At 45.4% G+C, this 17296-nt stretch overlaps 1 protein-coding gene across 3 annotated transcripts in view; it reads right to left on the bottom strand.

Moving 5' to 3' along the window:
* Positions 1-17296, bottom strand: part of PRICKLE2 (prickle planar cell polarity protein 2) — a 405373-nt gene that overhangs the window by 51437 nt on the left and 336640 nt on the right. For all 3 annotated transcript variants that reach the window (XM_053600102.1, XM_053600103.1, XM_053600104.1), the window contains 3 exons: positions 14778-14981; positions 10535-10721; positions 4091-4966 (listed from right to left, as the gene is read on the bottom strand). In XM_053600102.1, coding sequence (XP_053456077.1) covers positions 4091-4966; positions 10535-10721; positions 14778-14981 — 1267 coding nt within the window. The remainder of the gene's footprint in view (positions 1-4090; positions 4967-10534; positions 10722-14777; positions 14982-17296) is intronic.

The following is a 17296-nucleotide window of genomic DNA, read 5'->3' as shown; positions in this document are numbered from 1 at the left end:
GTGCCAAAGCCCAGATCTGAGGCTGGCAAGCCACTGAAGCTATCAGGTTGTTTTTTTTTTTTTTTTTCAGATTTGTTTTGAGGCAAAATACTGCCCACAAAAAGATCATGCTTCGTGCCAGATTAAACACTGAAGACTTACTCAATCACATAAGTTACTGACCATGGAAGAAACAAAAATCCATTATCTTGAAATCCAGCTTTAGCTGAAGGATCAAGGTATTTTCACTAAGACTTCTCTGAGACGTACCTGGTATTCAGATGATGACTCTGGGATTTAAAGATATGCAGGCAGTTTAGAAGGCTACTGCTAGACCCAGATGGTTCAGAAAGACCACTGAATTTTCTAGCAAAATTCAAATGTAACAGTGAAGGACAGAGGCAAAAATATCAGCCTTCCAAGTCTAGTCCCTGGTGTACGTGTGCAGCGTAGGATGTGAAAGGCTACTGCGGGTCTGCCCTGGTGAAGAACGACCAGGCCATGCTCAGACAATCTGTAGCAGTTTTTCTTCCACACTGCCCTGGCTGACAGGTCCACAGAAACACCAGGACACAGAATGAATTTCTTTAATACCTGCTTCTCACGCTCTTCTCATGCTAGTTAGGAAAAGGAGGAGCCCACAGAAGAATTTTCAAACCTAAAATGCAAATCTGCACAGCGGGAAGTTAGTAGCCCAAACACTCTTACAGGCCAAAATGACATGGTTAGGAGGAGAAGGAATTGATGATAATAAAAACTATCAGATAACCATTACAGAAGGTCATATATGTCAAAGACTGCATTAATGAGTTTAAAGGCATTTATTATTTAACCCTTACAAGAAAAGTTGTGTACTATTATTCACTAACACTAAATTCCATAGACGAGGAAAGTTGAAGTGACTGTTCAAGGCTGCATAACTCCTAAAGGATGATGCCTCGCTCTGAACGCAGGGAACCTGACTCCAGAACCAGTACTCCTAATCATCAATTGAGAATCCAAAAACTCAGGGTGCACGTGAGGACTTCCAGAAACTGATGATGGGCTCGATATCATGTCCATCCTATCAGATCACTTTTGCCATCTATGCCTTTCAGCAGCGTTACTACCAGCCACATGTGGCTACTGGAATTAAGTAGCACTATTAAGCACTTTCTGTGTTGTGCAACTGCTGGCCTGGAATTTGTATTTCATTTCGTTTTAATTCATTTAAATTTCAATAGCTACATGTGGCTAGTGACTACTATATTGGATAATGCTGATTGTAGGATTATTTTTTCCCTCAGTTTTGTCATACAAAAGGCATGACAGGTATATATACAAAAGTATATATACATACAGTCAGCATTGCTTTCTACAAATCTAAGGCAAAGAGACAATAGTTGCTTTACCCAAGGATCCCTAGAAAATCACAGGAATAAATGTCCCACGATCTCTTCCACAGGCGTGGAAGTTGTACATTCCATTCTTCCTTCCTTAGACTTTCCAATACTAAGCTCTCACCCTCCTGATTTCCTCATAAGCCATAATGTGAACGCAATACAGTCAGAACAGACAAACCCAGGTGCATCTGTTCTCAGACAATAATGCAAATAGGCATGAGCAGAGAGCTGCTGCAATGCAGGTTCTTGGGCCCTGCCTCTGTAGAGTTCTGATGCAGGCTGTGGAGAAGGCCCGGGAGTCTGTGTTTTAATCAAACAACCCAATGATTCTAATGCAGGCGGTCTGGCTTTGAGAAATTCTGCTTCAGAGGCTGAAGTATATATTTATCTGCTGGCCTCTTAAATAATTATAGCACATAAATCTTTTGAGAATAACACAACCTGGGCTGAAAGCCAGTCAGTCATCACTCTGCACTAATTGCTCACTTCTACGACATCAGACAAGGTGCTTAGTCACCAAGGCCTCATTTGTTTTTCATCTAAAATATGGGGGTGAGGATATCTGCTCTGTGTCCTGAGACAAATGGGAACACAGATGTGAAAATATTTGAGGGGAACAGAAGGTAAAAGGTATTGCATAGACATCTTATAACGCAGGGCCATGCTTTGTTTGCCTAGCAGAATTTAAATGGATTGAGATCAAAACTGTAATTAAAAAAACCCCAACAAAAAGGAGCTGGTATCTACAACACAGAAATTATGCCAATAATGAAGAGGAGGGAATCCTCCCCAATTCATTCTACAAAGCCAATATTGCCTTGATACAAAGCCAAGAAAGGGCACAACAACAACCAAAAACTATAGAACAATAAATATCCCTTATGAACATAGATGCAAAAATCCTCAATAAAATACTAGCAAACTGAATTCAACAGCACATCAGAAAAAATAATCCACCAGAAACAGGTGGGCTTCACTCCAGGGATGATAGGATGGTTCAATAAACATAAATCAATAAATGTGATTCACTGCATAAACAGACGCAAAAACAAAGACCATATATAATCATCTCAATAGATGCAAAAAAAGCATTTGACAAAATCCAGCACACTTTCGTGATAAAAAAAACCTCAATAAACAAAGCATAAAAGGAACATATCTTGGGATTTTGCAGTTAAAGTAATTCTCATTTTAAACTTCTCTGGAAAAACTAAAAGTTCTGACAGGATGAGGCGCATGTTAAGTAGGCAGGATGGTGTGATTAAGTGCGGAGTTCTGGGATCATATGCACAGGTTCAAATCCCTGCTCTATCACTTAAATGCTGGCTGACTTTGGGTGAATCCCTCAACCTTTCTGTTTCTCAGTTTCTCCAACTCTGAAATTAGAATTATAACAATATACTTCCCTTATGATATTGAGAAAATTGAGTTAATCAAGCTAATGTTTTAAAGGGCTTTGAACAAAGTTGGGCATATGGTAAGAGCTATATAAGAGTTAGTTGAATAAATCAATGAATAAATCAATATCCCTACACAAGGCGCAGCTGGAGCTATGTGGTGGCTGTCCCCTTAGAAGGGGCTGATATGCACAAGCTCATCACCATCAGCATCCAGACACCTTCGATTACAGAATCCCTGTAGTAAGGGGTAGATGGACGTCTCTCTCCTCTGGTACCCTGTCTGTAAAGGGACAGATACACTTAGTGTACCTTAGAGTACTACTTTTTAAGCTATTAGTAGTAAAGAACCAATTTTTTATTTTCAGTCCATTATGGAATGATATGTGGTCCTATGTTACTGATACACAGCATGTGATACAAACAACTCATCCCGTGAGTTCTGCAGTGCCCTGGTGGGTCTATGCCTTGATTAATAACACGAGCCCACTGAACATGCACTTGGATGTGCCAGCAATGCTGAACCACTCTAAGAGTTTCTAAGCACTTTCAGTGCTTATCTCCCTGCTGGTGGGTAATGGGGCTCGGCCAATGTGATCCTCAGACTCCACTTAGAGCGGCACCATCTTAGAGACCTACACTGGTTTTCACATGCACACAAACCTGTTGGACCACTTGGTTGGAGATAGAAACCATGGGAGTGTCCTCTCTCTCTGCTTCTGTCCTTTTCAGCTAGTCGGCTTTCTCTTTGTCTAAGCCACATATTTCTTATGTCTTTATCTGCACATTAAAATCAGTTCCCTGGTGAGAAACTGGGGTTCACAACAGTCTCAGAAGCTGTCATGGATGCTTTGGACCCTAAATAGTCCCAAGTAGCACCAGGCTGGGTCAGCTGGGCCCCAGGTGTTGCAAGTACTGCTAACAGTTCACAACTGAGCTTTGCTCCTGAAGGCTGCCTTCGGCCAATGGGTCTTCCCCGAGCCCACAGTCACGAACTCATCCCACAGTTGCTCCCTGGCAGCCCAAAGTCAATGACTAACTGACATAGTGGTACAAAACATCAGCCCCACTAGCACAAAAGGAAACCAAATGCAGGGTGCAATGCACCCTTCAGGGCCCTCTGTGGTCAGGCTGAAGCCAGACTCCAATGGAGACCTCATTCCTCCCCTGCCTCCTCCCCCTGCCCTGCTGTCTCTCTCGCTCCCTTTCTCCTGGGAACACTATCTCAATGCAGCACAGGCATCCAGACCCGACTTGGGCTCTGTGTCCAGGGAATCTCATCAAAGACAGAAGCCATCCAAAGCCTGAGTTTTCTGAGGGAAAACAACCTACCTGTTGCATTCGACAGGGCCAGTGATTCCATAGAGCCCCGAGGGGTCTGCTCCGTGGGTGTCATGTCCTCTGTGTATTTCAGGGAATTGATGGGATGACGGGTCCGGCACTGCTGAGCAGTTATGCCCCCTTCCTCCTCTTCCTCATCCTCCTCGTATTTGGGGACTTGGATGCTACCTCGGGTCTCATTGAAACTCTGACTGGAAATGTCACTATAGCTCTCCTGGGACCTCAGCCTCCCTGGGTAATAGTCCTCACGGCACTCTTTGATGAAGCTGCCGCCGTGCCCCTTCATGGCCAGTGATGAGCTCCTCTTGGGGTTGCTGAAGTGCTTGGGCCACATTTCAGGCTGGGCCCCGGCCCCCTGACCCCCTGGACTGTAGGACGTCCTGATGTTGCACTGGCTGAGGAGCTGTAAGGGACTCTGGGACTGGTTCTGTTCCATTTTGTTCCCATAATGGTAGGGCTCCTCCCGGCTCCTCCAGATGGGGTCCCGGTTGAGGCTGGGTGTCTGGCTGGACAGGCTGAGCAGGTCCATTTGCAGTGACAGTGGGTCCACGTCGGCCGACAGCCGATTGGAGCTCACCTGCAGCTGGCTGTGCTGGTTCAGCATGGGCTCTTCCGTCTTGGCCTTGTTCTTGCCAATTTTGGCGCTGCGTCGGGACTCCTTGGCCCTGGCGTTCTGGAAGGCCGAATCAGATGAGTCAGAGCCATTGGGGTCCTCCCCGGCACTGCAGGCCCGTGAGCAGAATATCTGGCCCTGCTTTGGGAGGAATGGCCGTCCCAGGAGGGATTTCTTGCAGTGAGCACAGCAGAAGCAGGTCTCGGTGGCATGCCAGTGCTGGCCATCATAGGTCATCTGCCCTTGGTCGATCCCTGAAGAAAAAGAAGACATGGAAGAGGCTGATGAGCTGCCTAAGCTCTGCATTGTGACGTGAAATACACAGCAGGATTCTAGATGTGGCAGAATAAGTTGTCAATAAATCAGAACTCAGGCCCCCACGTAAGTGGTATTCATGTCCTGTTTCCACCCCTTATTCCACCAGTAAGCTCCTTCTTCTTTTTTTTTAAATTAATTATTATTATTTTTTATTAAATCATAGTTGTGTACATTAATGCAATCATGGGGCACCATACACTGGTTTTATAGACCGTTTGACACATTTTCATCACACTGCTTAACATAGCCTTCCTGGCATTTTCTTAATTATTGTGTTGAGACAGTAAGCGCCTTCTTAACTCATTCACTCCCAGCACAGAGAATCTAGAGAAAAATGGCCTGCTTGTGAATCTTCCTGCCCCGAGTACACTTCCCCAGATAAACAGTGATAACAATACTAACAAATGATAATGCCCTGCTTTAAGAAGTTTATCTTTGTTAACTCATTTAATCACTCACTGTTCAAAGTTGGTCTCTAATATTTCCATTTTTCAACAGAAAATTGAGGCAAATGAGGTTAAGTAACTTGGCAAAGTTAATATAAGAATCAGACATGAGATCTGTACCCAGAGAAGTCTTGTTTCTAACTGCCTCCTTCACTCTGATTGAGTGTCTGCTTAAAAGCCAACTCCTCTGTGAAGTCCACCCTGATAGCAGCTCTCCATCACTCTCACCCCAACCTGCCAGATTTTCTTCACTTTAGGGTGGGTACATTGCACCATCACATGTGTGCATCTGTTTATTATTTATCTGCCCCCCTAAAAGTGCAGCTCTGTGAGGACACAGTAATTGTCCTCACAGATCCTAGTGGCATCTCTAGGACCTGGAATGTGGCCTGTGCCTGATAACGGTTTTTTGATTAGTGAATGGACAGATGTATTGAATCCCATCACCAGTGTGTGCCATTTGCAGGGGTGAGTCACTGTGGCAGCTCAGTGGATGCCATAGTCTGAATGTCTGTGTCTCCCCTGAAATGCATATGTTAAGATCCTATACCCATGGTGATGGCACTGGGAGATGTGGCCTTTGGGCTGGTGATCAGGTCATAAGAGTAGAGTCCTCATGAATGGGATTAGTGCTCGTAGAAAAGAGGCCCAAGGGACCTTGTTTGTCCTTCTGCCATGTGAGGACCCAGCAAAAAGGCACCATTGGTAAAGGAAATGGGCCCTCAGCACACGCCGAATCTACCGAAGCCTTGATCTTCGACTTCCCAGCCTCCAGAACTGTGGGTAACACATTTCTGCTCTTTATAAGCCACCTAGTCCGTGGTGTTCTGTTATAACAGACCAAACAGTGGGAAAGAAAAAAGTAGATTTTAACTCCTGGTAAGGAAAACCTAAATATGGTCTTTATTTTTTATTTTTATTATTATTTTTGAGACAGAGTCTCACTAGTCACCCTGGGTAGAAGGGCTATAGTGTCTTAGCTCACAGCAACCTCAAACTCTTGGGCACATGAGATTCTTTTGCCTCAGCCTCCCAAGTAGCTGGGACTATAGGTGCCTGCCACCATGGCTGGCTAGTTTTTCTACTTTTAGCTGAGATGGGGTCTTGCTCTTGCTCAGGCTGTTCACCACAATTCTCAGAGTGCTAGGATTACAGGTGTGAGCCACCATGCCCAGCCCTAGATATGGTCTTTAAAAGATATAGCCTCCCATGAGCACAAGTGTCCCTTTCTTCACAAGGCTTCTCTGTGACAGCACTGTGCTGGTTTACACAATCTAGCCATACTACATGCCAAAGGAGCCTCCCACACCCCCTGGGGACCTAGTTTCCGTCATCTTCCGCCTCCTTCTGAGTAGTTATCGGACTTATTCTCCCCATGGGACACCACCTCCCTGACTTCCTCAGGCCACGAGCTGTGGGTAAGGCTAGAGACACCTCCAGGCCCAGCCCTGTCCCAGTCCCCAGGGACTGGTTCATCTGAGGGTCCCCTGGACTTTTGTTAAGGCACTGACACAGCAGACTTTCTTCTTATAGAAGTTGCCAAACTGGCAGGAGGGAAGCACACACTGTTGGGGGTTCCCCTGGGGAGGGCCAGGAGGACATGCAGCCCCATCTGATGACTCAGGAGGGAAGGGACCTCTGTGGGAGTCCGGACCCACAACTACACACGGCCTTCCAGGGAGAGCCACCTTCAGTGGCTGAGAGTTCCTGACCTCAGACTTTCAAGGAGTAAGGTCTGGATGCTTGTCTAGAGAGGAAGGGAACAAGAGGCTGGGGAGACAAAGAGAACTGTGAGAACAAAAGGCCACAGTCAAAGCAGCCTCGCTCTCCCCTCCCCTGTCTATTCCCCAGCTTACGTTTGTGTCGCCCAGGAAAGAGGCATGAGGTAAATTCTTCCCTCATTAGCTCTTTCTCAGACTAAGGGGTTCTCTCTTCATTTTGGAAGTGGCCTTAGGGACTATGAAGGGATTTTTATAGGGATGGGAGTAGCCACAAGGAGCTCCCCAAGTGGGAGGAACACTGCATGGATCAATTCCATCCTCGTAGCACCTGTGACAAGGAACTGGCTGGGACCCCAAAGACACTTCCACCCCAGGCCCTGCAGAGGGAGCAGGAGCAGACAGCTCAGGGACACAAGATTCTGCAGTTGTTAAGAGGCATAAGGACTCTGACTGACACAGGTTCAAATCCCAGCTCCATCCCATCACTGCTGGTTGCAGAGATGCTAAAGGCTATCTCCTGTGCACAATCTTGATTCTGGAGCATTTTAGCTGTGTGACCTTAGGCAAGTGGCTTCACCTCTCTGTGCTTAGTCTCCTCAGCTGCACAGTGAGGATGATAATACTTATTTCGCAGGGTTAGTTGTGAGGATTCAGAGTTAATACATACACAGTGCTGAGACCTGGGTGACAACTATTTTTCTTCCTCTTCTATTATTTGCTATAGGTCTGAAAGGTCATCTCCCTCTTTGCTAAGGGTCACTGCCTATGTGCAGTTTGAGAAAACTAGGAGGCGTCTCCATTTCCCCTCCCCTCTCCCATTTTCCTTCCCCTTCTTTCCACTCCCTTTTACCCCCGAGTCCTTCTTTGTGTCCCTACTCAGCACAGCATCTCAAGCAGCTACGGCCTTCCCCGCTCCCTGTTGGGATGCACAGGAAGTCCAGTCCCCGCGGCCTGCCTGCCACCAGCTGCTTCTCCATGCTTGGCAAGGAAACATGCTCAGACGCAGCGGCAAGGCCTAGTTCCCAGGAATGGGAGGCCTCAGGCAAGGATGGGCTTGCAGAGGGGAGGCAGGTCGTTAAATCGGCCCCAGCCGGCAGCAGACCGTGGCCCCTGATAAGCATCAACGATGTCAGATGGTCCTCTGAACTGCTCCTGAACTCTAAACATCTGGAAAAGGGCTCTGCTGTCCAAGATCTAAGCGTTCCTTTTTTATTCCCTCTCTAAGCCCTTTAAGTACTTCTCTGAGGGTGGATGTGTCTACTGCTGCCACAGCCTCGGTCTGTTTATAGGACTGTTTACTCTGCTGTGCGCAGGCAAAAGTACTGTTGCCTTAGCAACAGCGGCCGATGCAGGGGCTGCTCTGAGCGACTGTATAAATATGGAATATTTGTACAGTATGGTCCGAGGTAACGCACCCAGCGACTGAGGAATCTATGATACACAGAGCACACCCTTCAATGTTGCAAGAAATCACGTTTTACAGAAAAGTGGATGTAAAACAAACAGGGACAGCATTTTAACTACAGCCGCGAGATACTGCAGGCATCGTGCTCCCTTTTCTGATAAAACACTGATGCCTTTTTATGGATTTAAGAGGAAAGGAGAAGGGAATGCCGATAAAAGTCCTACATAATCAGGAGAAGACAGAAAGAGACGAAAACCAGGAGCCACCTGAGGTGTACATGTCACAGCAACGGACAGAGATAGATTTTCTCTCTCCCATGCACTGAGCAAAAATTCTAAGTGGCCGTTTCTAGAGAGGCCTTCAGCCTTCATAGAAAGAGACAGAAGAAACAGAAATACCAGTGGGATGGGGCATCGTTGCCATGGGCCGTTTCTGCACACTCAGCTCTGCACATCCGAGCCAGCATTTCTCTGCAGACTCGAACCCAATCTGAGGGGAGCGATACTGGGCACGGGGTGCACCACCTTCCCGACACCAGCCTCCCTCCCCTTCCTCACATGGCCAGTTGAGCTCCCTCCACCCTTCCTAGCCCTTAGCTCGAAAGGTCTGTTTGACTGTTTTAATCCTGTGAGGACTGAAAGCTCCTGGGTATAAAGTTGAGGCATCAGGCTGTGAGAAGAGTGAGGTTTTCAGGGGTCAGGGGAAAAGGGACTGACCAACCACCATCAACCCAGGGAGAATGCAGCTGCACTACAGTCTCCATAGCAGAGCCTGGCCCTGGGCTGACAGACTGCAGCTCGGAAAGGCCTCATAGGAACAGGCCTGAGTCCGTGGGACAGGATCGCCCCATGACAAGGCACCATCGAGCATGTGGTAGGTACTCTGCCCCCAAGTTTTATGGGCACCCAGAGCTCTCCAAATACTGTTCATTTGAACACATCACTCCTGATGAACCAGGGAGACAAAGACTCTTCTTTTTTTGGTCCCCATAAAAACTTTTACGGGTGACCAAATAGACTGTGGAACAGATTCCCTCCACAACTCCTCACCATAGGTAAGAAGCTGGCAGCTTCCGAACACACTTCTTGGGATTGCACAAGTGACAGGTTGGCTCATTCCCAAGGTGCCAGAAAAGGCAAGTTGAATGAAGAAGCCACAAGGCTGGGTGATCTGGGACAATGTTGAAGGGTTGAATGAATCAGTTATTTGCAAAGGGAAAATGATCTTTACCATCTCGGATTTGCTGCTTATTTGGGGAATTAATAACAGCTTCTGAGTTACTTGAGGTTTGTTTGCTTTGCATTTACTTGGAGTAGCTTTTGCTCATTTTTTTTTTTTTTTTTTTTTTAAAGACATGCTTCCTAGAAGTTGTCTGGCTTCCCAGACTGCCCCTGACTACTAAGAGGATTTCTTCCCTCTGCTGATCTATGACTTTTCCCAAGGAGGCTATGGAAGACATTTGTTTACATTTTTCTTTCAGATTTTCCTTCTGAGACTGTCCCCAACCCCTGGATTGAGCATCACCAAAGCATCGCTGATAAGATTCTTATTTGGAGGTAACAGACTTGGAAACTGGAAGAGGCATAGTCCCTCTCCTTTTGAGAATACAAGTACCAAGACTAGGCATAACTAGTGGGTCATCTTGGTTACCAGGTGAAAATAGCTTATTCCCAAATGATGCCAAAAGAAGGCAAACTGAACTGAGACACAGAGAAAAAAAAATACAGATTCTGTCTGAACCCTTGATCTATCCCTACCTGAAGCCAGTACATTCCTCGGCCTTTCTAGTAACATGAGCCAAGAAATTACCCTTTTCACTTAAGCTAGTATAAGTTTAGCTTCATCACTTGCAACCAAAGATACTTGACTATACTAGACACAAAGGAGATCTAGTCACAGAAAGACCAAACTGAGTGCCAAGCACTGGCTCACCTATGTGTTGGGCACAGGTGTCACAATATTCCGCATACAAGGACTCGAAGCAGTGGCAGCAGTAGGGCCTCCCTTCTTTCATGATGTAGCGCTGGCCGCCCAGCACCGTCTCACACTCGAAGCAGCAAAAGTGTTTCATGTGCCAGTGCCTCCCCTCGGCTTCTGTGCATTCATCTGCAAAGATAATCTGGAGATAGGAAGCCAAATGGTCAGTGTTTGAGACCCAGACATAAGAACACACTTTGAAGCAAGAAAATTTATGGGGACCCCACACTAGAAAGGTAAGGAAGCAGGCCCGCTTGTGAACCGTTAAAAGAAGTCTCTGTGTGTGCGTGTGTGTATATATATATGTTTATTCTATTAATATCTACATCAGCTCCTATGTGTATGAGGATTTGTCTAAAGCACAATTAAACATGGTTTCTGTGCCAGCCAGTGACTGACTTAACAATATTTTAATAAGAGAAAGAATGCTTTACCCTGAGAATACAAAGCAAGATCAAAAACTGACAGCTCAGAGGCACACTGGACATACATATCTGCTTCGTTTGGCCTGTACACAGCATTTTTTAAAAAGTGGGCAACATTTAAACACCTGGATTTATCTAACAAGCACACATTTGGCAATGCTCAGCACACCTTCCCGAATGTGGGAAGAAGTTAGCAGTAAGAGGGACGGGTGCTTTCAGATGAGTGTTGAGCTCTCTAATTTGTGATGATAATCACCCTTCCCCATTGCTTGAAAATAGCTCATCTTCATTTATAATACCTGCCTAGCCCTCAAGAGCATTTGTGTTTGGCCCTTCACATACCATTTTAAAATTTCAAATCGCAGATTTCAAAATCCACTACAAAGCTATGGTAATTAAGCCAGTGTATAACTGGTATAAGGATGGATATACACAGGGTGGCCATGAAGTTTGTGTGCAATTTAAAACAGTGTGCAACTTAAAATTACACATGAATTTTATGTGAATATAATAAATTATAAGAATAATTATAACTTATTATAATTATTCCAGGTAAGTAACCTGGATTAAGCATCACCAAAGCAACACTGATAAGATTCCTATTTGGAGGAACAGCCTTGGAAACTGGGAGAGACACGGCCCCTCTCCTTTTGAGGATACAAGTACAGAATACACAGATCAGCAGAGGGAAGAAGTCCCCTTAGTAGCAAGAGACAGTCTGGGAAGCCAGACAACTTCTAGGAAGCAGCATTGCTTTGGTGATGCTCAATTCACCCCGAATATAATAAATTAAAAGAATAAAATTGAGAGTCCAGAAATAAGCCCAATACAAATAGGGTCAATTAATTGGAAGGGAGCCAGGACCAATTCATTCCTTTGGGAAAGAATGGTCTTGTCAACAAATGGAGTCAGGAAAACTGGATTGCCTTATGTCAAAGAATAAATTTTCTTTATGTCTACTTCATACCATTTATATATATAAATGAACTCAAGGGAACAAAGACTGATAGGGCAAAAAACTATAAAAATCTTAGAAGAAAACATAGATAAAAGTCTTCATGATCTTGGATCTTCAGTTTCTTAGATATGATACTAAATGCAAGAGCAACAAAAGAAAAAACAGAAAAGCACACCGAGTTGAAATGAAAAACTTTTGTTTCAAAGGGCATCTGGAGAAAGAAAAAAATACAACTATAGAGTGGGAGAAAATATTTCTAAGACAGGCAGGCGGTGGGTAAGGTGCCGGCCCCATATACCGAGGGTGGTGGATTCAAACCCAGCCCCGGCCAAACTGCAACAAAAAACTAGCTTGGCGTTGTGGCGGGCGCCTGTAATCCCAGCTACTCGGGAGGCTGAGGCAGGATAATCGCCTAAGCCCAAGGATTTGGAGGTTGCTGTGAGCTGTGACACCATGGTATTCTACAGAGGGTTAATAAGCAAGACTCTGTCTCAAAAAAAAAAAGAAAAGAAAATATTTCTAAGACATATCTCTGACAAACTATATATCTGGACTAGTATATGTATATAACTCTTAACAACTCAACAATAAATAGAAAAATAACCCAAGTGAAGAAAGGGAAATGGATTTAAAAGGATATTTCTTTGAAAAAGAAGGTATACAAATAGCCAATAAATGTATGAAAAGACACTCAAAATTATTAGCTGTTAGGGAAATGTGAATCAAAATCTCAATGTTATCTTACTTCGCACTCACTAGAAAGGCTATGATCAAAAAGACAATAAACAAGTGTTAGTGAGAAGGTGGAGAAACTGGAACCTTCATACATTCATAGTAGGAATGCAAAAATGGTACAGCTGATTTGGAAGACTGTTTGGCATTTCTTAAAATAATTACACTCAGAATTATTGTATGACCCAGAAATTCTACACCTAGCTATATATTAAAGAGAACTAAAAATATAGGTACACACAAAACTTGTGTGTGAATATTCACAGCAGCATAGCTCCCAAAAGCTAAAAAGTGGAAACAACTTAAATGTCCATCAACTGATAAATGGCTAAACAAAATGTGATATATACATACACGTGAAAATTATTTAGCCATGGAAAGAAATGAAGTATTTATACAGACTATGATTTGGATTAACCTTGAAAACATCATGGTAAGTGAAAGCAGCAGACTCAACAGGTGACAGACACATTACATAATTTCATTATATGAAATATCGGGACTGTAAAAATCTACAGAGACAGAAGAGATAGTAGCTGCCAGGGCTGGAGAGAGGGGGAAAAGGGAAGTGACTGCTAATGGATACAGAGTTTCTCCTTGGTTGGTGAAAATGGTCTGTAAGATAGTAGTGATGGCTGCACTGTTTTGTGGATACACTAATAACCCCAGGAACTGTATATCCTAAAAAGGTGAACTTTAGGGCTAGGCGAATTATATCACAATAAGCAAAAAAATCTTTTTTTTTTTTTTTTTTGTGAGACAGAGTTGCCCTCAGGAGAGTGCTGTGGCGTCACAGCTCACAGCAACCTCCAACTCTTGGGCTTACGTGATTTTCTTGCCTCAGCCTCTCAAGTAGCTGGGACTACAGGCGACCACCACAATGCCCGGCTATTTTTTGTTGCAGTTGTCATTGTTGTTTGGCAGGCCCGGGCCGGGTTCGACCTGGCCAACCTCGGTGTATGTGGCTGGCACCGTAACCACTGTGCTATGGGTGCTGAGCCAAATGAAAATTCTAAAGTCCTCATATTCTATCACCATTGGAGAACTTCACAAAGTTGTACAATGAGCACTGATTTTCAGACGTGGAAATCGAGCCATGAATCAGAGTTGGACTTGAATTCAGTTTTCCAACTATCTGCCTAGGGATCGCTCTAGTCTAGAATACCACTTTTTGCATTAGGCAGGCCAGCTTCCTCCTAGAAGAGTTAATCCCTCAAAGGCAGTTGGTAAAAAAAAGCGCAAGTGAGAGTGCATTCTCCCACTGAATGCGGGAGTGTTACCTCCTACACTGGCTGTATGCAAGGTCAGACAGACCCCAAAACATTTCTCTGCACAGGAGGGAACTCTTGGACAACACCTTTTTCCTAATTATTCTCATGAAAGTAGTCAGGTTTAGAACATTATTCTTTCTGCTCTTAAATTGACAAAGCCCCCACTATGGTGATCCAAAAGACCTGATTTAGCTTTGTCCTGTGGGGCAGGAAGCCAGGCAGGGGCCTTGTGTTCTATTCTGCTTTCTTACCCGGGGTAGTAAATTCAAATAAGCTCTCAGGGCATGGGGCAGAGGCGTCCAGATAGGGTATGCATCTGGCTCCTGAATTTCCAATCAGAACTCCTGGATGATAATAATGGTATCCATTTCCTTCTCTTCTCTAACCAACCTGTCCTCCTGAATCTCGGAAAATGAAACAATTTTAAGATTTAAGCTGCACTCCATCACTCATGATTACTGCTTGGGATTAGGGCTGAAATTTAAAGCTGCACCTAGCCCTTTCTTTTCTATAAGAGTTCAGAACTGTCTTAGTGCCACTGATGTGTCACTTGGTGATCTCCTTGGCTATAGAAACTGTCTTCCCACCAGAGGCTATGAGATTGTTATGTTCAGTAAAGCTGAACCCAAACATCCTAGTGACCAGGATGGGGGCTTCTCTCTTCTTCTCTCTCCCTCTCAAGGGTTACTGCGAGAGGGTGGAGTGGCTATGGTTCCCTCTGCGCAGGAAACCACAGGACCATGTGTTGTTGGCTATGGTGCAACCGAGGGGGTGAGAGGCAGGGCTGAGAGCCTGATGGAGTTTGCTCTGACCTCGTCACAGGCTGCACAGCGTGGCTTCAGGCACTCGGCATGGTGCCTGCCACAGTATATCTTCCCATCCTGGTAAAAGTAGATCAGATCCACCAGGAGCTCATTGCAGACAGTGCACACGAAGCACGGCGGGTGCCAGCAGACACCGTGGCCGGCGCGAGAGGCAAACACAGCAATGTCCCCGCCATTAATCTGGCCTCCACACTGCAAGGCAAACACAAGAATCAGTACCCACACCAGCCCCCATCTCTAAGTGCGGTGTACATGTGACAAACTGCCACCGCTCATTGCTGGTCATTGAGCACTTAGGTTCACACAGGGCAAGGCAGGTTTCTCTTGCCCTCCCCAATCCTCCTTTCCAAGGGCCCACAGTTAAGATGGAGATAAAATAACTGGGAGAATAAAAAAATCAGAAAGGTAGGAAAGAAAAAACAAAGCTCTTTTAGCATAATAATGTACAGGGGCTCTGTAGGCAGAAGGCAATCTGGCACCGAGTGAAGTTCCCCTTATCTTCTAGCTATACAACCTCCATGCAGAAGCACAGCCCAGCTTAACTCCAGGAGAAGCCCACAGGGAGGGGGTGGAGCCTGCGCTGTTGGATAGGGCAGAGGAGTCCATCAAAGCACGCCCACTTTTACCTGCCTTCCATGCGCCTTGCTTTCAGGCCTGCTTTTATCCTGCTTCCTCCATCTTTTTCCACAGTCTTGATTGACAGGCATCTCTTGTAAGGCCAGACTATGCAAGGGGTTTCTTTCATATCCCTTCCCTACTTTCTTGTTCATTTTCAAAGTTTCCTCCTCTATGTAGAAAGGAACAAGGCAGAATCCCTGATGACCCATATTTACAGCGGGGGTTGGGATAAAAAGAATATGGTTTGTGGGTCTTGGAGGGAAATGTGAAGAAGTGGGTCCAAGGAGATGCTTTCTGTTGATCTTGGCACAGGCCATGAGTCAGTGCCAAACCTGACAGCCTGAGTCCAGTATGAGGCTCCCACATGAGTGGCTGAGATCTGGGGACAATGTCGAAAGAATGGAGAAGGTACTTCCACACCTTTCCCACACCATAGACGTGGTATGGATCAAAATGTATCAAATAAAATGAAGTAAAGTCCTCATGAAATAGTCTCTGGGACCTCAGCCACTTGTATGACCAAACACGTTTGTACCATCCCTACCTTCCACGGTACTATTCCTAGAGCTAAAGTTTGCGTACATAATCCTAATTAACTCTCATCATAATTTCCTAACGTTTGTTATCCCCTGTTGGTAGATGACAAACCATGGAAAAGTAACCTGGCTGAGATCATCTGGCAGAAACATGGCTGCAACTAATGAATCTTTCTACTTCCACCATCTTAGCACTATTACATGCTACTCTTTACATCTGCCGTGAGAATGCCCAACCTTCCTTCCCCTTTAAGTGAGCCCTGCTTGCCTGGTTTCAGGAGACTGGAGAGTGGAAAGGGGCTTGAGTTCAGCACAAAGAATCTTGCATCATAGCCACTGACTACCTGTATCTCAAAAGTAGGTCCCAAGGGAGATTTTAATGGTGAAGACCCCACTGCTAAATCTCTGGTCAAGTAACTTCTCCTTCCCAGCTGAACCTTCTCATCCTATCCCTCTGAAATCTCCAAAAGGCATCTCTTCCCTCGGGTAGCATCCTGCGTTCTCTTCATTGATCCAGCTGACATATCCCCACTCCCTGCTGGGTCCACTCACAGCCTACAAAGTTAGGTGGGGCTGTTCAAAAAGCAGCAAGACTTCTAGAAGTGCCAAGAATGATGATCAACAGCAGGAAGCTTTTGGCAGCTGAGAGGTGGGGCAAGGTGAACCCCAGTGGGCTGGATTCCCACCTTTCTGCCTTTATAACTCTCCCTCGCTATGCCCTGAGCACTCAGCGGGTAGGAGGAAAAGCAAATCTAGGCTCTTCAACTTAGTAGGGTCTCAGGAAAAATGCAGTGAGCTGCATCCACCTCTAGATAAAGACCTCCCGAACCATAGGCTAAGATCATTTATCATCCCCACTAAATGGCACTGATCCTGGGAAGACCCCAGGAGAAAGCCATGGCCTGGGCAAACTCCATTTCTAAAGGACTCATTTTTAAAATATACATGCATCATGTCATTTCTCTGCTGTATCCTTCAAATGGCCCCATGGTCCTCCATGAACTCTGACTCTCTCCCTTCACTCTCTCTGCCCCAGCTACATTGGTCAGCTTGCCTCCTGCCTCAGGGTCCTTTTGCCTTTAGATCTGCATGACTCACGTCCTCTTGCACATCTTTGGTGTCTCTGCTCAGACACTCCCTTCTGGGGTCTTTGTCACCTCCTCGCTTGGAATCGCAGCCTCTCTGCACATCCAGTACTTCCTAGTCTATTCCCTGCTGTATTGTTTCCATTTTGTTGATTGAATTTATTGTTTGACTTCTTCCCCTAGAACAGCGGTTCTCAACCTGTAGGTTGTGACCCACGGGGACTGTATTAAAGGATCATAGCATTAGGAAGGTTAAGAACCACTGTCC

The sequence above is a fragment of the Nycticebus coucang genome, chromosome 8 (assembly GCF_027406575.1).
Source record: "Nycticebus coucang isolate mNycCou1 chromosome 8, mNycCou1.pri, whole genome shotgun sequence".
In the NCBI taxonomy this organism is placed as follows: domain Eukaryota; kingdom Metazoa; phylum Chordata; class Mammalia; order Primates; family Lorisidae; genus Nycticebus; species Nycticebus coucang.
This window is presented reverse-complemented; position numbering and strand designations above follow the sequence as displayed.